Here is a 27,098-nt window from a genome sequence, read left to right on the forward strand (position 1 = left end):
CATTTGCCATTTTCCAGTTAGCCAGACGCAAAAGTCAATTAGAAATATGGAAAGTCATTCCATTTAACACTGCTAATCATTTAAGAAGGCACTGGTTTGACATGCTTGCTCTTGACATCAAAAAGCTCACTGATGTGTTTATCCAGGAATATACTCATTCCTCTGGGAAAAATGATTCCCTTAAAGCAGAAAGACTGGATCCACAGGTGGACTTCTGAGATAAAGATAATGAATTATTGATGCATGTAGCTAATGTTATTTCAGCATGATTCCAAGTGAGGCAGTATATTGTCGACCTTTTCACCTTTCTCCTGATTAAGGATTCAATATGATTAAACTGTAACAAAGTATGACTGGTTTAGTGGTTAACTGAAACTTTTCCAACCTTCACTAAAGATTTGATTGGACAAAGTAATCCTGAATTTACTGGAATTCGTGGTAAACAAACCATTTCGCTTTTTAGGCACACAATGAAAGAGGCCTTTGTGTAAACTGGTTTGAAAATCTCCAGAGAAGGATGGGGGCATCTTAACTAGAACCATATGGCTGTTAAAAGCAAAAATAATGTATTATCTTTATAAACAAAAAGTCTTTGTGTTATCAGTATCACACTTGTGTAAAATATTCTAAGAGGTGTCTTATGGCCAAGGGATAAATTTGTTTAAAGTGTCATGATTTGCTATGAAAAGCTGTTCTTATATTTTTCATGTTCCTAATGCATGTCTGAGGTGAAAAGCATGTTGCATTATTAAACGATAAAAGGTCCCCAGGTCTTTACAAAATGGGTTTAGAGTGAGTGACCAGGGGAAAAAATGTTGCGCAGAAGTGAATGTTAGACAGAAATGAGAATTAAAGTCTCAAGCATCTATCTATAAAGATAATTTAAATAAAAACTGAAACATCTGATAACTGTTGGTATCCATTTTGCTTCTTTCAAATAAAATTTTACTTGGTAAAAAAAAAAAAGCATATTTAGAGTGATATGGCAGCATCTGCACCTCATTGCTCTTTCAGGATTGATGGAACATCAAAGGAATGACAAGCTTTAAACACAGCAACATTTAAACAAACATGTTTCTTACAGGTCTATACATAAATACATTCCCAAATTGGGTTGAGGAAGAGTTCATATCAATATTACAAAAACGAATGCAGTGAAATCACACACACGAAATTACACTGATGGAATTATTACTAATGAATTGAGTTTTTTCAAATAAACAGCACTACTTCGGAGTATAAAAATGAGTTGGACATGCAACAGCAATATAATATAGTAAAGGATCTGCTGACCCCTGCTGACCACCCAACAAATATGTTCACAAAAACTAGAGCTGCATTCCGAGAGGAAACATATTAATAAGACCATGGTTTTGAAAAGCTTTTTTATAGCATCATAAAATCATGTTTTACTGTCTCTTCAATGTTGAAATTTTCTTTAAGCTATTTACACACAAAAAACAACTAGCTTTGTTTTTGAGCTTTGCCAAACAACTACATGTGTAAGACTTTTTGAAAGAAAATCTACAATTTCATCTTTAAAAAAATTCTGCAGCTGAATATTTCAAAGGAAGCCACATCATGTCAATCCGCTCGTCGCATCAATCGACAGTGTCCTGTGGTAAATCAGCACTGCAGGTTCCTGACACAGGTTGTGGATGCTATACGCTTGTCCTGTAACAAAAATTAAATTAAATTGAGGAAATCAAGAACGCATGTACTAGTAATTAATATTTAGTAATAAGTTTTCACTCACCAGAGGGTATCATAAACACTTCTCCACAATTGTAGACTGACTTTACACCATCAATATCAACACGCACACAACTTGAGATGATGCTGAATACCTTATTAAAGAGACACACAGTAAGGTTAAAATTTTATATAATGTAAATGTAAACATAAAGCTTGGGATGATGATAAAAGCCAACTGGGCAGAAAGGGGTTTTAAACATGTCATGTAACCTTCTCATGAACTTACAATTAGATCTCAAACGGCTACAATACACTATTCCGGTTATGCAAATAACTGAGATAAAAAAAACAAAACACTTTCTACTCACAGTAACCATATCATGATCCACCTGTGAGGGTTTCTTCATGAACGACCCCAGCAGAATCTTTCCGTGTGAGAAAGAGTGGCTCTGGAGGTCAACCGCGTGACCTATTGCTCGGCCTCCATGGGAGTGCCAGTGGAAGTCATCAGGACTAATAACTCGTCCGTCTAGAAAGGAAAAAAAACCTGCACATGAAGAGCTATATAAAACATTTTTTTCATTGAAAATAAGCAAAAATACATGCTGCAAAATGCATATGTAATTATATCCGATACAAACAACTGCCGACAGTAAGATTGAGTCTTCGTCTCACATCCTGGGCTTTTATGTTTTATGTGATAAGCATTAAATGTGCTTCGCACCAAACCTCACAGCGAGCGAGGACCAATTATCTGTGTGGTGCACTGCATGACGCATTTGAATCCTACTGAGAATTTTCTACTTTAATGTGCTGTGGAGGAAGTCAAACATATCAAGCAGCTGGACAGCCAGAGCATCATAAACAGTAATGACAAGGAAAAGAGAAGAAAAAAGGTCACATGTAAACTCAAATGCTTTTCAAACTACATAGCAACACCCTTTTTATTGACAATTTATCATGGTTTTACTGTGATAACACCAACAGTAGGAATTCGATTCGGGAAGAATACTTTGGTTATAGTTTCTAAATGTATTTTAGTAATACTTAAAACCATAGTTACATTGAACGAGCAATGGTAGTAAGCCACCATCAATGGACTGATCTATGGTTATGGTATTCGACCATGAAATCAAAATTGACCATTCTTTTTTTGTTATAGAACACTGCAGTATTCATTATAAATGATAAAAATGAATGTGCCCTCGTAATCTTTATTCAAAATAATTCCCCCTCCCACTTGTAGCAACATCTCTTCTCTTCTCTTCACATGAGATCACAGCAATAGCAAACCAGAACCATCCAATAATCCAATCAATTCTAGATGGACAAAATCAAATTCCACCCTACATTTTGTCTAGTTTGAAAGCCGATTCACTTGGATATATATGTCACAATAGGGGAGAAAAGACTATTGCATCTTGTGTTTAATGCTGACTTTAAAGTATGGAAGACATGTTGTAAATATCCATAAAGCAAGTAAACAGAAGTCTGGAGTCCAATGAATTGTGGACCAAGCTATCACTTTTCATTATGTTCTGTTTTAATGCTTCCTGTGTGAAAAAAAAAAACCCTGTAGACCATTAGATATTCAAATAGATGATTTAAATCATTAATAATCTAGATGAAAAGAAAACAATATGTTAAGAGGTAGGAAAAACAATATTTCCATGGAAGCACATTCCCAACTCAGTGAAGAGGTCCACTCATGGGAATAAGTCCCACGTAAACAAGCCGCAATTTAAGTTAGTTTCCAGCATTTTGTACTCTTCAGCACTTGGAAGTAAAAATCTGTAAGGACAATCAAAAATAACTGTTAAACAAAAAGCAAGTATGTTAATTAATATAATGATTGTAGTTATGTAATCAGCCAACCACAAAATTTCAAGGTTCAGGCCCAAATAAGGGGGAGCTCCTGTCCTGTCACTATCGTGCCCATGAATGTGTCATTCAACATAAGGCTGTTCAGGCAATGTGTCCCTGTAACATGGCTACACCTGATATGTAAAATAGTCTTGCGTGTTGATTTATTTGTGAGTGTAATGTCATTACTTTTCGAGGCTGGGGGCCACAAGTGAGAGAACCACACATGTAGGTTGTCCCAGTCCTCATTTTCCAAGACAACTGGCTGCAACGGAGGCCCACAGAGGTCACAGTGCGCCAACACCCGTGCAGCCTGTCGCACATGGGGTGTCACCCTAGACGATGGCAAATCTGAAAGAAAAGGAGTACAAATCGTGTTGTTAAAGCTCTTAAATTGATAAGTGTAAAAACGCTTGGTTCTGTGGAACTGTCAAATTATTGTTTGTTTTAGAGGCACAACAGAGTAACATTGGCTCAACCGGTCGTGTGAGTTTGAACGCTTGGGAGTGTTTGGTAAACCTATTTTGCAATTCCTTTTAGTGGCACAGAAATGACACACTGCAGATTTAAAATACATCGCACATGAATTCTCACCAATATCATCATCACCTTCATCATGTTGCTGAAGCTCAAGCATTGATGACGGCCCACTTCTGAAAGCAACGTCACTACACAAAAAAAGCAAAAACACTCAGTCCTGAAGCACAGAATTTTAAACAGTGACTTTTGACCTCACAACAGTTATTTTTATCCCGATGGTGTGGTGCAGGGGTTAGACAATACTGTATATACTGCAGATCTGCATCTTTATTATTAACACTCGGGTGCAAATAGCATTTGTTTAGGCCAGACATACATCTGCATTTCATAAATCAACTTACACATCAGATAAAGTGTTGGGTCCACTGGATACTCGGACACTCGTTCGGTTTCTGGTCTCAGGCGGCTCCACGGTAACACCACTGGTGAAGCCAAAGGAGGGGCGACTGTTTCTGGTCCCTGACGGCTCCACGGTAACACCACTGGTGAAGCCAAAGGATGCGTGTCTGTTTCCCTGCAGCTGATCACTTTGGGCCACATTCTCACTTGAATGATCTGACTGGTCCTCAAGAGAGTGAAGAAGGTTTCTGCGTCCCTGTTTTCTGCCCCTTTGTCCACTTTTTACCAAACTTTCAGGTTTTTCAGAAGCAAAAATTGCATTCATTGAGGCCAAAGATCGTTTAATTGACTTTGGTGTGTTGATTATGTTTCTTTTTAAGCGATTTTTAGTTTTTTGCAATTTTATTGAATTTCCCTCCTTATTACATGCACCACGAAGAGGAGTTTTTGATAGTTTGGACTTTTGTGGAGGGGGACTGCGAGGTGGTGGAAAACCATCAGCTGGTTCCTGAGACTGCGGCGCTTCCCACCAATTGGACGGAGCTTTTCTTTGTCTTTTCTGTGGAAAGTTGTCTGATGCAGAACTCTCTGGCCTTCGAAGAGAAGAGGAAGGTGGTTTCTGTGCAGAGTCATTTTCTCTTGAGTAAACCCAGTCAAACACTCTCTTCTCACCTGTTTTATTTATCGGAAGAAAGGGTTAGTTCAGAAACTTCAATCATACAAAGTAAAAGCTGTTTGGGAATGAGTTTACCTGGTAGGACGTTGTGCAGTCTGTGAGGACTACAGAATTCTGGACTAATCTCATTCGGACAAGCTCCCACTTCCTCTCCTGACACATGAGCTGGTGATGCCACTTGAGGTTGAGTGGCTGCAGATTTTGGTCTCCTTCGACCACCTGTCTTCTTAGCGGTCTTCTGCTCAGCTCCAGTATCATGTCCATCACCACCTGCTATCAACTTTTTCACATCGTTGAACACATTGAGAGTTTTTGGTTTCTTCTGATTCCCCTGGGCAGGCCTGAGAGACTGTGTTTCTTCAGAATCAACAGCAGCTCCTTGCTTCGTTGACATTTTTGTACTGGCTTTCAGTCCTTGTGCCGTAGGCAACACCTGCGTTGGCTGAAGCTCTGTGCTACTTTCATTTGGGCTAGAGAGCCACCATGCTCCTGGAGGTTTCCTTTTCCTCTTGGCAAACAGAGGACTATCTGACGAAATGTCAGATGCAGCTGTTGGTGGATCCTTTGGTTTTTGTTCCCGCTTTTGCGTTACTTTTTTCTTCTGTTTTTTGGCTGGATCCACAGCATCTTCCTTGGTTGAAGATTGTTTATTCACAGCTACAATGTAAAAACAAAACAGAAAAGATTGAAAGTTTTCCACAACACAGGACTGGTGGTTGTCAGGGATGCATAATCTGTGAGTCTGGAGTATTAGATGCCCATCTAACCAAAATTACATAATTCTGCTTCATAATTATTGATGCACAGCATAATTAAGCAAAAGCCAGAGGAACTGACCTGTTCTTTGTTCCTCCTTTTGCTCATTGAGGGCAGGTGGAGGTTCATGCTCTTGCTCATCACAGGAAGGATCTATCTGTTCCAACTCTATTTGTTGTTTGGAAATTCGTTTCTTTGTCTTAGAGACAGTTTCCTCCTTTTTGCTGTTCTTTCTATTTTTGTTGGATTTCACAGAGTTTGCGGAGTGAAGAGCTGCTGCAGCAGTGACTTTATTAGATTCCTTCTTCGCATTTGACCCTGACCTCTCCTGCTTAGATGATTTTGAGGATTTCTTTGTGGTTCTAGACACAGGAACTGGAACTTCTTGGTTGCCACCTGCATCCGTTTCATCTTTGTTGGAAAGTTCAGCTGGCTCAGGTGCTTTGCTGTTTGCCCGTTTCTTTCCTGTAACTATCACACAAAGCAATATTTCAAATATAACGAGGTGTAAACTTTTTTCAATACATCACAATCTTCCATTTCCATCAATATTTTATAAATAATATAAATACTTCTCCATCAATGTTTTATGAATGTAAATATAAATGTGGTGATAAAGTATATGCACTAATACAGTATCCCTAAAATGTATTTGTGCACTTATGAATGTAATATTTACGTAAAGTTTTCATAATGTAGATTACATAATTGTTAATTTTAATTTATAACATAAAAAGTCTATAATAAATCAGGAAACTAGATAAGGTGAAATAAAGCATGTGAACGAGTTTGTGTTTATTGGTTAAAGTGCAACAATTCTGATGAAATGTAAAAAATTAAATGTCTCAAATGACAACAATCATTGTGAATTGAGATTACAACTTTAAGCAAAATTATCATTATTATCATCTTGACCCTTATCAAGCATGAAGAAAATGTGACTTCATTTGACTACAACTAGACGAAAATGCCCAGACGTTTAGTCGACTAAAACTTGACAACAAAAACAGGTCAAGGTTTAATAAATATTGTAAAAACTAAAAAGTAAATTTGACACAGGACTAAGACTAAATAATAAAATAGCTAACAAAATTAACACTACACTGCATGTGCACTGGCTGCACTGATAAAGTATACTGCCTTTTTATACATCATAAATCTAAGATTATGATATTATAAGATGTTATAAAGATTTGGTAAAAGTGTGATTTACCTGCTTGTACTTCTTTGTGTCCCTGTACAGTTTGAGAAGAGGTCTGATCACAAACCCTGTCCTCATGCGCTTCGGTTACAGGGTCTGCTCCATCCTCTACACCATCATGAGTCACAGAGTCTTTACCACTCTTTTTTGAAGCTTTTCCATGTTTTCCTTTCGGTTTTTGTTTACCAGACTCGCTTTGTGCTTTGTTTCTTTTAGCATCCGTCCCATGCTGATTTTTCGTCTCCGCTTCACTCTGCGGGAGCTGATCTGTGGAGTGCGGCTCTGTAAGAACATTCTCCTTTGCAGTGTCTGCTGGGACAGGTCTTTTGTTCCTGCTGACTTCTGCCTTGCGAGGGATGATGAAAAGAACAGGGGCCTCATCGTCCAGGATCATGAAGTCCTCCTCTAAATCTACAGGTGGAGGAGCTGGAACTGCTGCATGTTTCCTGTAACTTATCAATGGAATAAGAAATGTGTTACAAGAAAGTAACAACAGCGCATGTGGTTTATGTTCAGAACGTCACATTTAAACTCACCATGGGGATTTAGGCATCATGGCTTTTTTAAGCTTCTGCTGGAAAGACGATCCTTTGCCTGGATCCTCCATCACTTGATTTCTGCATTGCTCTGCCACCCGAAGTTTTTGTTCACTCTTCCGAACCAAAACAGGAGAAAGCTGACCAGGATCTTTATCCCTTAATAATAATAAAAAGAAGATGATTCATTAAGAAATCTGCAGGAACAATTCAGTTTTAACATTACAAAATCTAAGTTAACTTACATCGTTATGTTTTCCCTCTTCTTTGGAGTTTTAGTGTTTTTTGCAAGCTTCATACTAACAAATACAATTTAAGGTTATATTTCTTATTATAAAAATAAAAGATGCAGATGTACAATGCTGTTGTTATACATTAATAACTGACCTTAAAAAGGAACCCGCACTTGATTTAGCAGTTTTTCTAAACTCAAGCCTTTCTGGTGGTGATGCCAGAGACCCGCTATCCCTTTCAGAGTAGAAAAAATAACAGAACAGTTAGGTAATGAAAAAGAAACAATACAAAACAAACAACACCAGCTATCAGACTCTTTTATTCTTACTCATAGAGGGATTCCTTCGGTGGTTCTGACTGCTGAATGCAGGACACCTTGCTTAAGTCTCCACCAATGGGCTCCTCATCCTCAACTCCAAAGAGAAGAGGATCAGCCACAGGTCTGACTCCATCCCCGGACTCATCCCTCTCTGTTGCCAAAGCAATAGGGCTGGACGTCTTTATGGGAGCAATTTCTTTAAATGGACTCTCTTTGTAAGGAATGAAAGAAATATGACAAAAGGTGGTGAAATATACGGACAAATTTTACAAAAACTAGCTCTATTACAGGGATCAAAAGTAAAGATGTTTTCTGCTTGCCCAGATAGTTAATTTTATTATTTAATATATCTTAATTTATACATGTTTTAAATTACCAAAATTATTAATTGATTCCTTTTTTTTTTTCAATCAAATGTTGAACATTCTTTAAAGATGATCGGCAATAATAGCAGGATATTACAGTCACGATAATACAACTGATAAAAGATTTTTGTGGATGTAGGGTTACCTCTATCAATTATTTCATCCTCTTGAATGCCATTTTCTTGGATCAAAGAATCCTTGTGTACCTGACAATCAGAGTCATCTGATTAACAATCAACATCACATTGTGGCAATGAGAACAGACTGATTTCTGTTATTCACTGCATGTGTACCTTCTTAGATGATGCCTTCATCTTTTTTGGATCACCTGAGCTTTTTTTCTGACCATTTACACCAGTGCTTTTGGGCAATGGAGGAAGCAGAGGCAAATCCAGCTCAGAGTCAGCATCTACCAATAACAACAACATGGAATATGGTTTCACACAATGAATGGCACAATTCAAAATGAGATAGCAATGAGGTGAATGTAAGAATATAATTACCAATGTCATCGAAGAGAGTGTCAATGTCAGGCAAGGTGAAGACATCCTTGAGTTTAGAATGGGCTCTGAAAATCAGCAGCAACATGTAATGAAATGTGCCTCTTACTTGAGCTTAAGATATTTAACCTAATCCAATACAGATGTTTTGAAAGCGGCACATTACTTACATTTCCCGTTTTTGGAAATAATCCAGTTTCTTTTTGGCTTTGACCTGAAATAATTGATTCAAACTTCACAAGTTCATATGAAGGGGAAAAAATACATAAATAAATAACATATAAAACACATGAACATTTATCATAAAATTCACACACCTATATCTATCCATTTATCTACCTTTCAAAAGAGTGGGGGTTTTGAAAGAAGCCTCCTATGTTCACCAAGGCTGCATTTATTTGATCAAAAAGAAATATTTGTGATATTTGTGTGATGATAAATATTTGCGAAATATTATTACAATTTAAAAATAACTTGTTTTCTATAATTTATTGTAAAATAAAACGTAATTTATTCCTGTGATGGCAAAGCTGAATTTGCAGCATCATTACTCCAGTCTCCAGTGTCACGTGATCCTTTAGAAATAATTTATGCTGGTTTGGGGCATAAGAAAAATGTCTTATTTTCAATGTTTAAAACAGTTGTGCTGCTTAATATTTTAGGGGAAACCGTGACATTTCAGGATTCTTCAATGAATAGCAAGTTCTCAAGAACAGCATTTATATGAAATAGAAATCTTTTGTAGCAGTGTAAACATATTTACTGCCAATTCAATCAATTTAATGTGTCCTAGCTGTAAAAAGATATTCTGTTTTTTAATCTTACTGGCCCTAGATTTTGAACGGTAATATATAGTGTATATATAATATAACATATATTTTATATCAGTCGGAACTGTCACTTCACATCTACTTTCGTTTCTTACTAGACATTGGCTCTGTCTCAAAACCTAGCGGACTGCTTACTCGGAGAGAATTTTGAGCACCTATGATGCCCAAAGATGCTGTCTAGGTAGGGAGCTCACTAGGTTTTGAACCGCAGCCACTGACAGACTCTGCCACAGACAGTTGCTACAAACAACGATGATGATTTTGTTCATTAAGTACACTCGTAACTAACGTTACTGACCTGCGACATCGTGTTGAAGTCCACCCCCGGTTACAGAGACTTTGTGTCCGCCAGTGAAGCTCATAAACCCGCAAATAGTCCAATTATTCGTTTTACTATCAACATGCCCATTAAGTTACTGGTAGCCGACCGCCATTCGCCGATTAACTTAACGTTACATTACACTCTTCTTTGTTTACACAATTTGAAAGTCTCGATGCTAATGTATTCCTGTTACATTTACGATAGTTTTGCGTTCAAAACAACAGAGAAATTAATTAATAAAATGTTAATACCCCACAAAAAGCATTAATATCTTTCAGAGTCCGTCACTGTATTTGGCCCACAACAACAACACAAATTCTCCCGCTCAATTTTCTTCCTGTGCGGGAGGAAGACACACAATGAAATGCTGCCACCCGGTGCCATGGAGTGTCTAACAGCTACGCTACAGCAAGTCAACTGGGGATGAAATGATTAAATTAATAATTAAAATGGTCACTCGGATAAAATATACCCTCATATATCTCTGACTATATTTTTAAATAATTTTTACATTTCTTAAAATTATTACAAATAAGTTATCTTTCTTTTTGCCTCCTTTTAAAGGAGAACTCCGGTCAATTTTAACATTGAGCTAATTTTTTGGTACATTTGGAGTGCTGTCAGTACAGAGCACAACGACAAAAATCGGTGTTGCCTACACCGATAGTTATCCTCTTTTTAAAATTTGCACCCTGTTGACTCAATGGGGCAAGTTTTCCTCTTTTTAAAATTTGCACCCTGTTGACTCAATGGGGCAAGTTTTAAACCTGCTTTTAGCCTCCTTTATGTGTCATTACCAGTGCACAGGTCATGTGAGTGATTCCTTCGGGGTGAACGCGGGTTAATCTGATTGCAGTAGATGTGAAAGATATGAATAAAAATGATGTTTATTCAGCCAGCGCACATACCTGTATTTACATCCTGTTTTCGGTCGAAGTCCACAGTAATCGATTGTCGAGTTCACGCGCATAGGTTTAGTATCTATGATCACGCGCGAGAAACTCGACAATCGATTACTGTGTACTTCGACCGAAAACAGGAAGTAAATACAGGTATGTGCGCTGGCTGAATAAACATCATTTGTCTTTGTTCTCTGTACTGACAGCACTCCAAATGTACAAAAAAAAAATGAGCTCAATGTTAAAATTGACCGGAGTTCTCCTTTAATGAAAAAGCAAACATTTAATTTATAAAGATAGAAGAGTATACATTTAATGAGATTTTAATATTATTTAAGATTTTCCGAATTTTTATAATATAATTTTTTTTATTCATCAACAATATCAATATTTTTTAAACAGATGTCACATGTAAGGATGAGTTAGTAGACAATACAAAAACTGTTTTTACACAGAGCAATACTAAATTCATTAATTTGATTGACATTTGATATAACAGCATTGTGATGATAGTAACTCTATATTCAATCACCCGACCAGCCTCTTGGAATCTCCTCTAAATCTTTACTATGAACCTCTAGTTAGTTTTATGATTTTATTGCTGCAGAAAAAAGTACATAACAGTGCACAGATCATGGTCACTGTATGCCCCCTGCCTTGATAAGAGCAATTCATTTTGTGTAACTCAGTTACACACGCTTTGTATTTTATTTTTTATTATGTATCAAAAGTACATATAAACAATGTACACATTTGAACAATTAAAAAAATAAATATCAATAGTAAAAAAAGGCATATTGTAGGATGATTACACAAATATACAATTCAATTATATGTACAGTTTAGATTAAATGAAGATCTTTTTTTGCTTTTCAGCGATTTCCATCGGTGACACGGCCTCGTCTGTATCCATGCCTCTGTAGAGAGGATATTTAATATGCCTCCATATGACCAGCAACACTTTAATGGCAAATAGTGTACAAGCCAACCCCAGTAGAACAGCTGTGGAATACAACACACAATATGGTTGTCATGAAATACACAACAGATTAAGAACATAACAGCAAAACAATAATGATGTCAATGCAGCGCTTGTTCTGGCTCACCTATGTAAATGCCATTGCGACTTGGATCCGCAGGGTTATAGTTCTTTGTCATGTTTCCGATCAAAGCGACAATGACAACAGGGTAGACTGTCAGAATGTATCGCAGGTGCTTTTCAAACACAAAGGTCTCAACAATAAACCTGTAAAAATCATTACGCATTAATCTCAAGATTAACATCTTTCATTTATTTCAAATAAGTTATTAGAGTTTATGGTCTTACCAAGCAATAGCTTCACCCAAAAGAATTGAGAGAGAGACTGTTGCTGCATCTGATTGGGTCATTCCAGCGTTATAGCTCAGCACAACAGTGAAGTTGATCAAGGTGGCAATAGTTGTCCATGTTGCGTATGTTGCAATGCCATTCTGAACCTGCAAGGTTGAAGATGCGACATTAAAAACTGCATAATGTTTTTAAAATGTAAGTTTGAGAAGCTGTTGAGTAATATTCCAATGATATCTCACCAATATCCGAATGCACCAGAGGTCTACTTTGTGATATTTGTTCAACCAGGATCCATATTGTTTGAGGGCATTACAGGTGAAGATGATCAGCAAGTAGTTTGTGAAGGCAATCAAGGCAAGGAACACAAATCCAGCAATCATCTCCCTTTAAATAAATGCAAGGAAATTGAGTTTTTACAAAATATGTTCTTACTGTAGAAAAATGTATGTATAAATTGTATATAATTTATACATATTTTTTTCTTTAAATATACATGCAAAGAAATTGTATTTACAAAATGTAAAAATAAGTGCAATTACGAATATATATATACAGTATATATCGTGAATACATATATATAAACAATTTATACAAATCGACTAATCACATCTAACATGAACGTTTTTGTTTACATAATATATATGTCGTATATATTATTATTATAATTTTATGTATAAATACACAGACACACAAAACACACACACCCAGACATATATATAATATAATATATACACACATATATTATGTAAACATAACAATACATCGTATAAAAAAATTGAAATAGTACATGATTACCAACAGAATATTACTTTCTGGACCCTCCCATTCCGAGGGCGTTTTAACTCCTACGGTGACTCCTACAGAGTAATCTCCCCCTCACATTCTTTTGCATAGTAAAATAAAACCTAATATTGCCAAATATTGTTTTCAGATAAATACCTTAGTTTAGTGTTTTGTTTTACCTTTAATTTTTAAAAAGATTCCTCATATTTTGATAGTTTAATCAAACTTGTAGGGGTCATAAAAAACAAATATCCCCTCCGGACATATACAGTAGCCTATATTTCAAAATATAAAAACTGTTCCTTCTTACTCTCTGTCCCACAGAAGAAGCCAGCCTATATTCAGCAGCATGTTTACAATCCAGGTGATGAAGAATCCATATGGCAACACAGCAGGACTGCAGTACATTGGACCATAAACAGTCCTGTGATGACAATATAAATAAATGTCAGCATATTATTACATACCACTTTATTTTTGGATATCATTTGATTCTAGCTCAGAGTTCATACCTCCTGCAGGTAGTGGAGAGGATGTAAGCATGCATGAGGGACAGCCAGGTGTAGATGACACCCCAGATTGAGAAGGTCCATCCCGAGGGAGTGATTTCGGTATTGTACTTATTTGATATAGCACTAGTGGTGTTCCGATAAGGACCTGCGGATGAGTAAAACAACATTGTAGCAATATATTCGACCAAAATGTACTTTTGCACCTATCATTTATTTAGAAACAGTATTCAGATTATATGGTGTACGTACCTTTTCCCGGTCCAGCAAGTGCGTTGAATACGATGCAAATGATGTACATGACAACAGAAAGGACTATGAGTGCTAAACGGGCAACGCTGTGATCTCCCATAGTGAGCAGCTGAAGTAAAGAAAATGTAATGCGATCTTAAAATATTTAACAGAATCGCACTCGACTCAGAAGCACTGCTAATAGTATTACTAGCCTATTGACTATAAACATAAACGCACTAGAATCGTATCTAACCTACAGCTGAAAACACTCCCAGAGTCTGAAGCCAAGAGAAAAAGAGAGAAGGAAGTTAACATAACACCCTGAGGACTGACAAACACAAATACTGTACTTTTCCCGTGCGACTGGTTTTATAATTGTGCGGGTTGTGTAACTGTATGAGTACACGTGCAGAGTAGGCTGTGACACAAAAGTACATGCGCACAATGGCTGTCAAGGCAACAGTTTTTTTCATTGCATAAATTTCTGATGGTTACGAAAAAGCCTTACACAACAAAGTGAACTTTACTTCCCTTTCGAAAAAGAAGTATACATAAAGTTAATTTTATGAAGTATACTTAAGTAATGTTAAAGTATACTTTGTTTAGTAACTATAATATCAATGTGTACTAGTGGAAAACTTGTAAGTGTACTATTTCAATACTACTTGGAACTATTGGCCCACTTTTAGTAGCCTATATATTTAGTACGTTTATAAGTGTAAGAGTAGTAAACTTCAAGTACACAACTAGGTTTCTCATTTGTAATGCATTTGTACTACAAGTGAACGTATAAGTATACTAGTAGTTTACTATTTTAATACAAGTAGTATTTTTTTTAGTTTATGAAAGTACACACTGAAGTGTGCTCTCAGTAAACTACTAGTTTAGTAGTTTATACTGCAAGTATACTTGTAAGTTTTCTTTAAGTGAACATAACATATAGTTTACTATTTATATATTATTTTTGCACTTGCAGTATACTACTATGTTCAAATGTAGATACTATTTTTTTATACTTTAATCATACTTTTATACAGTACTTTAATCTTAAAAACATTTTATTAGCTTCATGCATTTTTATCAATACTTAAATGTCGGAAAGTTTCAAGGCAGGGCAACATTTTAAACAAAAAAAGTTGAGAAAATCTAATCTTTGTCAAAGACTACGCCTTGATCAGATTCAGAACGATGATCAAAACAGATGGAGTAGATCAAGTCCAACACCTCCAAAGCGTCACAGTCGTTTTCTCTTCATGGGTTATGCTTCGTTTCATTTGGTAAGTTTTGATTTACACGCTATTTAATGTTTGATGATCACGTTATTTAACATTTGAGTGAGCAATCTTCTATCACTTGTTTCAGCTTATTCTGCTCCTGTGTTTGTTCCATATGGCGCCCCCTACCGTATACCAGTGAAAACATGGATGGCTTTCAGAATGGTGGGGGAAAGTAGAAGAGTGAATTCCTATTCACTACCAGTGGACTAGCCAACAAAAAAATTTAGATACGCAGAATTAGAAACATATCTGTTTTATATTAATATTCTAATCAATATTTTCAAACAATGTAAGTCTCATAAGACTGTAAAACTATGTAAAAAAGTATATTTAATAGGCTACTCGATCTAAAGAGCTAACACAACTACAAGCTAAGTATACTTTGAATAATTAATTATACTTTTAAGTATATCTCGATCAAAAGATTGAGTACAAGTACTGGTCAAATATAGGCTACTTGGACTTTTCTTTAAGTCAAGTACACTTAAGTTTGATTTTAAGCATAATTTTGAGAAGTACATAAAGTATCATTTTGAGAAATATATCAAATGTAGACTGAAAGTATACTTTCTTATGTTTAGTTTAAAAGAAGTAAACTAATAGAACACTTGAATTAACTTCTTTTTCGTAAGGGTTTGCATACTCTGAAGAAACTAAAATATTAGTAATAGATGGAAGAAGGGTTTTGTATTTTTTTAAGGTTGTTTCTTTAGTTTCTGAAGTAAAAACTAAACTTTTATCAAAGAGTACATGAAGTAAATGTTCTTTAGATAACATCTTGTATGGCTTAGTCATTAACCATGAGTGTTATGTCTTTGACAGTAACGGGAAATGGGAGGGGATTAATGAACACATGGATGGACATATGATGTTCAGTAAATGATGGATAGACAAAAATAGGCTGAACAAATTCTCTAGAAAAAATCTGAGGGATATCTATTACGAAATTAAATGTTAAAATATGAGTTGAAGGAGTGATGTTGCCATTTCTATAAATGTACCTATCGTGCCTTATCGTTATTTTAACTATGTTAAAATAATTATTTAAATTTAAAATATTTCATTTAGTAAAAATGTCAGTGTATCCACGCCCTAATGAGTAACCATAGACTGTAAAAAATGTGAGTAACATGTGCGGTAATACGAGGTTCAAACCACTTTACGGGGGTGATAAACCATGAACAGAGATACATTAACATAAACAATATCGATATTTTATATTTAAAGTTAAATAATTATAATGTTTAGATATATATTTAAGCACAACACCAGATTATATATCAGGTCTTTCTCTGTTGATACACTACAACCCTCTTTGGTCTATTCCACAAAAATGGTCTCTTCCAATGTCTCGTGATATCCAGGAAGTAAACTTTGCAGTCAGAAAATCTTGTTGTGAGCAGACGTTCCCGAGTATTTTTTTATTATTAACCTTCTGTGTTCAAAATGCCTTTACTTTGTGGCGGAACATCCGAGGCGAAAGATGCCGATGAAGAGGTGCAGAAAATATGCGATGAGGTTAGTAACGTTACATTGCAGAAAAACAGAAATAGTGATGTGATGTGTCACACAGCGACATTCACTGACAACTCCCGTTTTTCCTCAGATAAAGTCTCATGCCGAGGATAAAGCTGGCCGCAAGTTTGACGCTTTCACCGCCAAATCTTTTAAAACGCAAGTTGTTGCGGGGAAAAATTACTTTATTAAGGTAAGAGAAACCCCTGTGTGATTTTATGAATGAACGTATAGGCTATAAGTTCATTTGTAAAATCACTCAGGGTTAGGGGGGACCCTGTTAATAAACTGATTATTTATGTAAAAGCAAGCCTCAGATAACACTTAAGAGTCTTGAACTATAATGGGTTTTGAATGCACTGTTCTAAATGATCTGTTTTTAGGTGCATGTAGGTGAGGAAGACTATGTTCATCTGCGTGTCTATAAAACCCTGCCCCATGCTGGAGACAAACTGGAGCTGCACAGCATACAAACATCCAAGGCTCATCATGATCCCATTGAATACTTCTGAAGTGAACCTCCAGAAAGATCAAATCATCATGAATATTGTCCAAAATAGTCATGAATCCCACTGTTACCAGTTTTACACGGTAAATGTTATACTAACATCTGAAGATGAAACATGTTAACTCATGTATTACATGTGATGATCTAATCAATAATTGATTTCTTGACTAGTGTGCATAACTCATTGTGAATTAAGCAATCCTTTAAATACATGTCTCCATAATATTTTTGACATAGTTGTACAATAACAGTTTGTTTTCCCTCCCTTACACTCAAAACATCAATTAACTCACATCTAGTTATCCATGCCTATAGTTTGTGGGCTTTGTACTTAGTGATACTGATGCAGTAAATCGTAGTTTTATACTCGATTGCCTATAATGTATTGTATTTACATAAAATGCATTGATGAAAAGTTGTTGATGAATGTTTTTTTTGTTGTTTTTTACATAGTGGACTTTTGGCATGTATGGATTTGTTATTCAAGTTATGAGTGCTAGGGAGTCCATGAAAAAATCTAAAATATTTTGATTTCATTCTTTAGAAGATTTTGGATTTAAATAAAAATAAATCCATATTTTGATTAATAATAATGATTAAAATAAACATGTCAGTCTAAATATATATTTTTTTTAATTAAAAGTAATGTAACTGAATAGAAACTATTTGATTTAAAAGGTTTTAAATAATGCTAAAAAAGTTAATCTGATTTAAATAAATTATAAATAAAAAAATAAATGTAATGTAACTGAATAAAAACTAAATATTTAAATTTAAAAGGTTTTAGATATAAATTGAAAGTTTAAATGGTATAATGTAATAGACTAGATTTTAGATATAAGAATGATTTAAAAATATAATTTAATTTAAATAACTCTTTTAAAAATAATTTTTGTCTAAATAGACTAAACATTCATTAAATGTAATGTAACTGAATTGAAACTAGATATTTAGATTTAAATAAGTGATTAAAAAAGAATCTGATTTTAATAACTAATTTAAAAATATAAAATTAATCTAATAAATACATAGGCTAAACATAGTAATGTAACTGAATAGAAGCTAAATTTTTTCCAAATAATATTTTGACAAATTTATAATAATTTTTCACAGTATAAATAGGGCCTTTATACAAGAACTGGTCTTTTAAATTTTTAGGATGGGGGTCATCGTGTGGGGGTCCGTGGCATCTAAGAAACTGAAAACCCCTGCTTTAACCTTTGACACAAGTGGGCATGTCAAGGTCTGAGAACAGATCAAGAAACGTATCCTCCTCTTCAACTGAACACTCATCGTTGTGTTGCAAAGCAAATAACATTTCAGTAATTGGAAAACATTTCATTTTTAATAAAATCTTTTGTACAGTATTTATACAAAAAGGTTTACAGGACTAGGGCAACGGTAGTGTTCCTTCACTGTAGAAACACAAAGCCACAGACAGCACACTGGCGGAGGAGGGTTTGTGAGATGTTTGGGGTCAATGTCCCGGCTCAGCTCCAGGTGTGGTCCTCAGAACACTGTGTGGTTCATGTTGACAACAGAACTATCATTCACTTGATCTTGGGAGGGGTGTAGTGAATTCGACACCTTTCGTTGAAGGCCTAGGAGGGAAATGCCATCAGGGACATGTTTCTGAATGAAAACAGCTCATGTTCAATAGAATCAATAGACACTCAAAAACCTCACCTTCAGACTCCGGTCATTGACCACCTCTTCAACATTCAGCTCAGACTGCATGATTTTTAACTGTAGGCAAATTGAGAAGATTTCAGAAGATTTCGATTTCATCCATTTGTGAACAGACTTCCACACAGTGCTATTTTAGTTTTATTATAGAACTATTCATATTTTGAATTAGCATTTATTTTTATAGTTTTAGTTATATTCATTTAAGTTTAATTTTTAGAAATTTTGTTATGTGCGGTTTTCATTTTATTCATTTTTTTAAATACTACTGCTATTTAGGTTCAATTTGTTTTTATTTCAGTTGATTTTAGTTTAATTCAGTTCCACTTAATTTTAGTGCTTCAATTTAAACATATTTCAGTTTATTGCCGAGGCAACATTTTCTAATTTTTGTTTAGTTTAAGTTTTTTATTTTATTTAACAGAAATGTTTTTTAATAGTTTTACTTAACGATAATAACCCTTCTTTCAAATTATATAAAAGGGAACATTAACCCATAATGCAATATAATAATGTAAACAAAACTTTAAGCAACCTTGGATTTGAGAAGCACACAGATTCACGTGGTTCCTCTTATTTTCTGTTATATATGTAAGTTGGGCGACCTCTATCGCTTTGGTTATGAGTCAACAGATAAAACTACATAACACTAGAGTTCATGGGTCCCCTGGTGGCAGACAGTGGTATTACCTTAGTTTGTTCTTTCCTGAGTTGCTTGATAATTGACAAGTTGTCACTATCTTTTGCTCTCTTTTCACGTAACTGTCCGACGACAGCAGAGGTCTCTGTAATACATGATTTTATTGCCTTATCTCTGGACAGATGGGCTTCCATGAGCTGAAAGACAGAAAATACAGGGACAAAGTTTGTAATTAAACAACACATACTAGAGACAGTTCACTAAAATAAGTCATACATCAATCACAGAATCAGGGTCTCTCTAATAATCATTTTAGATTATTTAAAAGCACTTTGTAAGGTGATACATACAGATTCATAAAGTTCTTTGCAGGTCTGTGTGGCATCCACTTTGCCTGAAAAGGACACAGTGGGCACAGTGGTATTAAGGGCATGGACAATTCTGTCATCTATGGTGCGCATCCCTTTTAATACTTCCTAGAGGTCATACGGAGAGATAGAAAAACAGCAGAAAATTGACTGTAAGCAATGCAATCATTGTTGTTCTGATGCCTTAATAATAATTTTCTCCATTTATGGAATATTAATATTACTATCTTAAAGTAAAACCCCTCCGTATTCATCACATATTACATTTATAATGTAAACAACATAACTACACATGGATAGTTGACACCATTTCAAGCAGAGTCCTGCAGTGTGACGTTATAGTTCATCTAAACCCATTTTTAAACTATGTTCTCGTATAATTATTATATGCAGCTTTATAAGCTCATATTAATTGAGGGACACTGACACATACCGCAGACATAATTAACTGAATTGAAATAAATCGTACTATTGAAATGAAATAAATAAGAGGTTATTAAAATTATTTAAAAAGGGAAAAGTGTTTATAACACCTTAAAGGAGAACTCCGGTCAATTTTAACACTGAGCTCATTTTATTGTACATTTGGAGTGCTGTCAATACAGAGAACAACTACAAAAATCGGTGTTGCCTACACCGAGTTATTCTATTTTTAAAATTTGCACCCTAAAGATATGTATAAAAATGATGTTATTTAAGCCAGCGCAAATACCTGTTTACATCCTGTTTTTCGGTTGAAGTCCAAAGTAGTCGATTGCCGAGTTCACGCGCGTGATAAACCTATGCGCGTGAACTCGGCAATCGACTACTTTGGACTTCAACCGAAAAACAGGATGTAAACACAGGTATTTGCGCTGGCTTAAATAACATCATTTTTATACATATCTTTTACATCTACTGCAGTCAGATCCACTCGTGTTCACTCAGAAGGAATCACTCACATTTTCTGTGCACTTGTAATGACACATCAAGGATGTTAAGAGCCTAAAAGCAGGTTTAGTACTTGCCCCATTGAAGTCAACAGGGTGCAAATTATAAAAATAGAATAACTCGGTGTAGGCAACACCGATTTTTGTAGTTGTTCTCTGTATTGACAGCACTCCAAATGTACAATAAAATGAGCTCAATGTTAAAATTGACCGGAGTTCTTCTTTAAACTTCACCTTCAAATCAAATCCTGATGCTGAAAAAAGTTCACGAGTTCATGATGTCAACTACCCAAATTTTACACATAAATATGTACTTAATAGCGTTAATAAAAAAACTTTTAATTTCTGTATATTGTTTTTGTGTATAAAATATAGGTCATTTAATGCATACATTTATATTTATATTTATAAAGAAAAGCAGAGTCATGTTTGCTCGGCTGCTTGTGCTTATACACGGGTTTCTTGTATACAAACAATACCGGATGCGCGCGCATCCAGGAGGCAAAAAACCCGCTATCTGTTATGCCGAATTCTGTAAAGATATTGTAATTAACGTAGATTTCCCATTGTTTGTAATTTCTTGTTGACTTAATAATAAACTGCAATTTCAGAGTTGGATCTGTTTGTTTGTGTTTCATATTATTATAACATATGTAAAACGTCCAACTGTTTACGAATCCGGACATACTGTGATGCATGTATGAATTATCATGTTAGACTAAGTTAGTAATGTAATGTTAGCAGTGCAGCATTTGCTTTTATATAAGTTAACCTTGTTTACGTTACGTTACTTTACGACCTGCAGCATTTCATGACTGCACATATAACGTTACATTAGTGTAAATCAAAGATTTGACGATGGATTATGTAGCCTTAGTACCTCCGACCGTGGCGATTATATTAAAAAACTTACTCTCAGCAATGGTGAGATCTTGCCGGATCCCTACGCAATACATGACGATCTTTGGATTGCGGATGACAAATAGTGGCCAGCAATTGTATGGCCTGATATAGGCTATATAATTATCTTATTCAGACACCAAGTGTGTATACAAAATAAATGATTAGAGCGTACAAATCCATTGATGCATACAACTACGTGCTATGTGGTCATGTGCAGCTCGTCAAATTATGAATAGAAAGAATAGCCTATAACATACTTCCTTCTTCTGTCCCACTCTTCCATTTGCCTAAATTTGGAATTACTTGCAACATGTATAATTTAAATGAGCAGATAAAACACAACAGATAGGCCTGCATATAAATAAATTACGCAACAACTTCTTTGCATTTTGACTTAGAGACAACACCACCACTATGCTACTAGCCTAAACCCTTTACTCCGATACGAAGACCGCGGGTCTATTGCCTCCTGGTTGCGTGCGCAAGCAGTGATGACGTCGCCGAGAAACCCATGTATTGAACCACACGACTGCGTGCATCAGACCAGAGGGTCATATATTTGTACATCTTTTCCTGTAAACATCATAACACCGTGCTCATAAAAATCAATGTGCGCTTAAGAATCCTGCATAATTTTTTATCCTAACCATTGTCAAGTTCGCTCGTTTTACCTGAAACATTGAAAAGTCCTCACAGTTCAGAACTCCACCGGGCGCCGCCATACTGGACTCTGAAGAGGTCCTGCGCGCCGAGGCTGTCCAAATACTGCCTACATTATACTTACTACAAAAACGATCGTCTTTGACACTAACCAAATAATGTTACAGATAATTACTGAGTATTTTTCATACTAGTGTGAGCCATTTTAAGAGAGATTATGTGATGTAATTATTTCTCACTATAATCAGGATTAAACGTGAGCGTGTAAAATCCACAGGTGCTTTATGCGAAATATTATGAAGAACTTCAAATATTGTGCATATAACCTTATTTAACTATGCTTTTTACAACCACATGCGTGTTACGAACACATACGTATGTCCTTAACAGGCGCTCCTATGAGCTGTTTAGACTTCTTAGGGTCCTTCAGTGTTCAGCTACGTTCAGCTCTGCGCTCTTTCAAGTATGAACTCGAACTGACTTTCATTATTCTGGTAGAGGAACTAAACCTAGCGTTGTCATTTGGACAGGCTTTCATGCCTTAAATTTGGTCTTTTTCTGTCATTATATTTTTCTTCAGAAGTCATGATCTTCAACATGATCCGCGGGCCTCGCGCTGCCTTTGGGACTTTAATAGGTCAGTATTTTCCATAAGTTTGTTTTGGACGCAGCATGTGATAAGCTTTGGCACTGGGCACAGTGACAGTGGGCATTCTTGACACACTTATTAGCACAACACTACGCGCTGAACACATGATTATAAACGTTTATAAACGATTATGACGTAGTTTAACTTTTCGATACTGGCATGATTGGATTCATGAGGTTATTGCATGGATTTGATCATTTTAATTTCATTTTAATTATCTAATACGTGAAAAGAGCCACACCTCTTGTGAATTTACGATTTTACAACTCTATCTGATCTCTTTACTGTAGTAAATAATTATTAGTAACAGCTGTGATAACTTAATATCGCTCAGTATGTCATCAAAAAAAAGAAGAATTGGTACTCTATATCTAATCTCTTACAAAAACTTACAAATTAAATATACAAAATACAACAATACATTTACAAACTTTTTTCATATATTAGTATGTATCATTAATATTTATGTAAGTGTTATATATTTTATATTCAATATATATTGATCATATCAATATAATAATATAATATACTAATAATATATTAATTGTTATATATAATATTAATATATGAAGAGTTCAGATGCAAAAGCCTCTAAGTGCCATTTGAAATTTTCTTCTAGAATGATCATTTTTATAAAGCTTGTATATTTAAGTTAAGTCATTTCACTTAAATGATATTTAATAGGTAATTTGCATTGCCATTTAAGTGAAATTATTGAACTTAAATATACAAGCTTGATAAAAATGATTATTCTAGAAGAAAATTTCAGATGGCACTTCATACTCTTCTTATATATATTTATATATATGTTCAAACTATACTCAAAAATTAGAATATAGTTTCTTTATATATTTACTTTATTCAAACTATATTCATACTCACCATAACAATCATAGTTTCTGCCAAAATAATACAGTTACAGTAGTATTAATGATAATGACACGAAAAGATTGTGAAAGCTTGTTTGAAGAAGATTCCAGTAAATAACAGTTTTTCTGTAACTGAAATAGTTTGGCAGAAACTATAATTGCTATGGTGAGTCTGAATATAGTTTAAATATAGTAAATATAGAAAGAAACTATACTCTCATTTCTGAGTATAGTTTGGACATTTAACATTTACAAAGGTAATGTTTTTTTCTAACAAATTTGAAATGATAAATCAAATGTTCAAATTATCCAATAATAAATCAAATGATTAAAACAGCTGCTCAAATGAGAAATCAAAATCTTAAATGAAATTTCATGTCCTCATTCGGGGAACAATAAAAAAAGTGTTTTGGACTCATAATCAGTGCAAATGTAGGCTAACAGGAAATAACATATTAGTTTTGTATAAACATCATCATACAGCCAAAATTGATCACCATGGCAGCCTTAAAGGGACAGTTCAGCTAAAATTGTCTTTATGTGTTCCACTGAGGAAAGAAATGTTGACAGAATTTACATTTTAGGCTGACCTATCCCTTTAATTCTCCCTTTTCCCTCATAGGGCAGTGGCAGAGAGGCGTGATGAACACAGGGAGCAGAAGACTGTGCATCAAGCCTCAAGAAGGGGCATCTACACCCCAACAGACCACCGAACCGGGTCAGTACTCTAAATATCCATTCACTTCTACCTGCCTGCATTAGAAGGTGTGGCATAGGACATGACACAGCACTCAAAATGACACGGCACTTTGATGTGCTGAATGAATTACGTCATTCCAGCACGTTTTGTCCCAGCAAAGCAAAGCCAAAAAAAAAAAAATGCATGTAGCACGCAACCGCGTAATTACCTTGTAGAGCAAGAGAAGTTCCTGTTCTGGCTGTTCTACAAGGATCAGATTATACCAGAGGGAATTTGATCTTTTTCCCAACAGACCAACTTCTCCTCACTAACACCTTGTTTCTCATCTCTCGGTGTTGCCTTTAGCTCAACGGCTTGGGTTTAAAGTGCCAGGCTACCGCCCAACAGACTGGGATAAGAAGATTCTGATGTGGTCCGGGCGATTCAAAACCGCAGAGCAGATTCCAGAGTTTGTGTCGTAAGTGGGCTATTCCTCTTTACGTTTGAAGAAACCCCCAGTTTCAGGCATGAAACGTGTAGTTGGTTAATGAGGTCATGTGCCAGCTTATTGGTGGAACACAAGAGCTGTCTGCTGTAAGGTTTAAATGAGATTTACTCCCAGTGTAATGACAGGTAATTAGTGTAATTCATGGTATCTGGAGGGAGATCAGAGTGGACTCTGTTTGTGATGGTTAGATGCAAAACAGAACAGGCACGTCCTTTGTGACCTTCCATACATACAGTTGCTTTTCTAGGGATTGGTGAATATAATGATTTATTGATTAATCGTGATATTTCGTTTTATCCCGATTCTTAAAATCCCAAGATCAATCTTTTTTAGCGTATGACTATTTTTAGTAGCTTTGTGAGAGAATGTATATGTAAAGGCTTGTTCACACCAAGAACGATAACTAATACCGTAACTATATTAGCGTCCACACACCAATAGCGCTCTGTTTATTATAAGTGTGCACTGCAGTGATGTCATCTGCCGCTTTAAATGATTGGCTGTCAAGGTTTTATCGTTAATCAGCTGGGGAAAAAAAGTTTTGACAGTGATTCCAACAATATCGTTCCTCTGTGTGGTTATTGTTAAAGGAATAGTTCACTTAAAAATGAAAATTCTGTCATCATTTACTCACCCTCTAGTTGTTTCAACCCTGTTTGAATTTCTTTCTTCTGCTGAACACAAAAGAAGATATTTTGAAGAATGTCGGTAACCAGAAAGTTGATGTACCCCATTGACTTCCATAGTAGGAAAAAGCCAGATTCAAAAAGAAATGACTCTTGAACTTGTTCTTTTTAGTGAATCAAAAACATACAGCGCAAATGTCAACAAAATGAATGACCTCTTTTTTTTATGATTCATTCAAAAAGAAATAAAGTTTTTTGGGGGTATTAGCAATTGAATCAAATGAGAAAATCTGTAAATATGCCCTGCTCTAATCTTTCAATGTTTTTCTTTGTAAAATCACAGCGTTATACAGTAGGACTTCACTTGTTTAAACATATATTTGTGGGTGTACTATTTTATGCTAATGCCTATACTAATGAAAAAACTGTGCCGTTTTCAGTTTTGAGATGATTGATGCTTCCAGGAACAGAGTACGCGTGAAGGCCTGCTATGTCATGATGGCACTGACCCTCCTGGCGTGCCTCGGTATGGTTATCTCTGGCAAACAGGTAATAAAACAGTGTATAAATGAAATGGCGTCTTTGATGGCTGTCAGATCCTTTAATAAATGTCTTCTGTGACAGGCGGTTGGTCGGCATGACAATCTGACCGCTCGTAACATGGAGAAGAAGGCTCGACTGAGAGAGGAAGCACTGAAGGAGAAGGAGGCCGCTGCACTTGCAGAGAAAGCCCAGTGATATGCGTTCAATCGAACGCCCAAAAGCCCATCATTCACCATCCAGTTTTTCCAAATATCACATGCCACAACCCATGGGAACTCTTGTGGAGGTGGTACAGATGTTCCTCCACAACTTCTCTAGTGTATAAAATAAAGATGTGAGTTGTCCTCTGTGTGATTTTTGTATATATTCAGAAAAAATAAAATACTGGTCCAATGATGTTTATTATTATCTTTAGTCTCATTGTGAATGTCTTTTGTTTTTGTAGCTAATATTTAATAGTAATAATGCCAGAATTACATGACATGAAGGTAAAGATATATCAGCCGATATTAGAAATGAATTTATCATAATCTGTCCATATTGGATATTTCCTATTTTCCTATTCAGATTAATGTAACCATATTATAATTTAATATCAAAATCAAAATGAATATGATTTTTTCATACTGTACATTATAATGTTGTGATGGCTAAATTAAATTGTAGCATTTAATAAACTTAGTGCTTTATTTTTAAATTAAGTTATCCTGCAATGTTTGCTCACAATATCCCTAAACTATATAGAAAAACATTGAGTACATGGTCAAAAAATAGGTTGAGAGTAGTTGAGAAAAACATCAGCTAAAC

The 27,098-nt window shown here is 35.3% G+C and overlaps 5 protein-coding genes across 15 annotated transcripts; 2 read left to right on the forward strand and 3 right to left on the reverse strand.

The window, feature by feature from the left end:
* Positions 1 to 914: 914 nt before the first annotated feature.
* Positions 915 to 10,586, reverse strand: LOC308682627 (uncharacterized protein). 5 transcript variants are annotated; one of them, XM_081352461.1, is made up of 19 exons: positions 10,153 to 10,560; positions 9,364 to 9,412; positions 9,195 to 9,257; positions 9,028 to 9,092; positions 8,818 to 8,933; positions 8,670 to 8,730; positions 8,169 to 8,370; positions 7,994 to 8,074; positions 7,852 to 7,905; positions 7,607 to 7,765; positions 7,083 to 7,522; positions 5,951 to 6,340; positions 5,189 to 5,770; positions 4,440 to 5,109; positions 4,153 to 4,226; positions 3,748 to 3,909; positions 2,064 to 2,224; positions 1,757 to 1,847; positions 915 to 1,674 (listed from the first exon to the last, which is right to left on the reverse strand). In XM_081352461.1, exons 1-19 carry the CDS (start codon positions 10,214 to 10,216, stop codon positions 1,580 to 1,582), a joined length of 3,579 nt encoding a protein of 1,192 aa, XP_081208587.1. In that variant the 5' UTR covers positions 10,217 to 10,560; the 3' UTR covers positions 915 to 1,579. The 5 variants fall into 5 exon arrangements, with proteins under 5 accessions (XP_081208587.1, XP_081208589.1, XP_081208591.1 ...); XM_081352462.1 differs by having other exon boundaries at positions 920 to 1,674; positions 4,168 to 4,226; XM_081352463.1 differs by lacking the exon at positions 9,364 to 9,412 and having other exon boundaries at positions 9,195 to 9,238; positions 10,153 to 10,586.
* A 732-nt stretch (positions 10,587 to 11,318) lies between these two features.
* LOC308682391 (uncharacterized protein) lies at positions 11,319 to 14,335 on the reverse strand. The gene is made up of 7 exons (XM_081352102.1): positions 13,950 to 14,335; positions 13,701 to 13,845; positions 13,499 to 13,612; positions 12,645 to 12,789; positions 12,403 to 12,551; positions 12,182 to 12,321; positions 11,319 to 12,077 (listed from the first exon to the last, which is right to left on the reverse strand). The coding sequence occupies exons 1-7, from the start codon at positions 14,047 to 14,049 to the stop codon at positions 11,923 to 11,925; spliced, it is 948 nt and encodes a 315-aa protein (XP_081208228.1). The 5' UTR covers positions 14,050 to 14,335; the 3' UTR covers positions 11,319 to 11,922.
* Positions 14,336 to 16,515: 2,180 nt separating this feature from the next.
* On the forward strand, positions 16,516 to 17,814 carry LOC308682438 (cystatin-B-like). Its single transcript, XM_081352156.1, has 3 exons — positions 16,516 to 16,726; positions 16,815 to 16,916; positions 17,107 to 17,814. The coding sequence occupies exons 1-3, from the start codon at positions 16,655 to 16,657 to the stop codon at positions 17,233 to 17,235; spliced, it is 303 nt and encodes a 100-aa protein (XP_081208282.1). The 5' UTR covers positions 16,516 to 16,654; the 3' UTR covers positions 17,236 to 17,814.
* A 743-nt stretch (positions 17,815 to 18,557) lies between these two features.
* mix23 (mitochondrial matrix import factor 23) lies at positions 18,558 to 22,895 on the reverse strand. Of its 4 annotated transcripts, none has more exons than XM_081353411.1 (5): positions 22,429 to 22,895; positions 19,908 to 20,033; positions 19,608 to 19,754; positions 18,918 to 18,977; positions 18,558 to 18,832 (listed from the first exon to the last, which is right to left on the reverse strand). In XM_081353411.1, exons 1-5 carry the CDS (start codon positions 22,477 to 22,479, stop codon positions 18,782 to 18,784), a joined length of 435 nt encoding a protein of 144 aa, XP_081209537.1. In that variant the 5' UTR covers positions 22,480 to 22,895; the 3' UTR covers positions 18,558 to 18,781. The 4 variants fall into 4 exon arrangements, with proteins under 4 accessions (XP_081209537.1, XP_081209539.1, XP_081209540.1 ...); XM_081353413.1 differs by having other exon boundaries at positions 22,452 to 22,870; XM_081353414.1 differs by having other exon boundaries at positions 19,908 to 20,029; positions 22,429 to 22,477.
* fam162a (family with sequence similarity 162 member A) lies at positions 22,271 to 26,699 on the forward strand. 4 transcript variants are annotated; one of them, XM_081352592.1, is made up of 7 exons: positions 22,277 to 22,694; positions 22,808 to 22,880; positions 22,998 to 23,054; positions 24,558 to 24,653; positions 24,981 to 25,092; positions 26,189 to 26,297; positions 26,373 to 26,699. In XM_081352592.1, exons 3-7 carry the CDS (start codon positions 23,003 to 23,005, stop codon positions 26,484 to 26,486), a joined length of 483 nt encoding a protein of 160 aa, XP_081208718.1. In that variant the 5' UTR covers positions 22,277 to 22,694; positions 22,808 to 22,880; positions 22,998 to 23,002; the 3' UTR covers positions 26,487 to 26,699. The 4 variants fall into 4 exon arrangements, with proteins under 4 accessions (XP_081208717.1, XP_081208718.1, XP_081208715.1 ...); XM_081352591.1 differs by having other exon boundaries at positions 22,271 to 22,880; XM_081352590.1 differs by lacking the exon at positions 22,277 to 22,694 and having other exon boundaries at positions 22,841 to 22,911.
* Positions 26,700 to 27,098: the final 399 nt, after the last annotated feature.

Source organism: Scardinius erythrophthalmus (genome assembly GCF_964197995.2).
Source record: "Scardinius erythrophthalmus genome assembly, chromosome: 22".
NCBI classification, from domain to species: Eukaryota; Metazoa; Chordata; class Actinopteri; order Cypriniformes; family Leuciscidae; genus Scardinius; species Scardinius erythrophthalmus.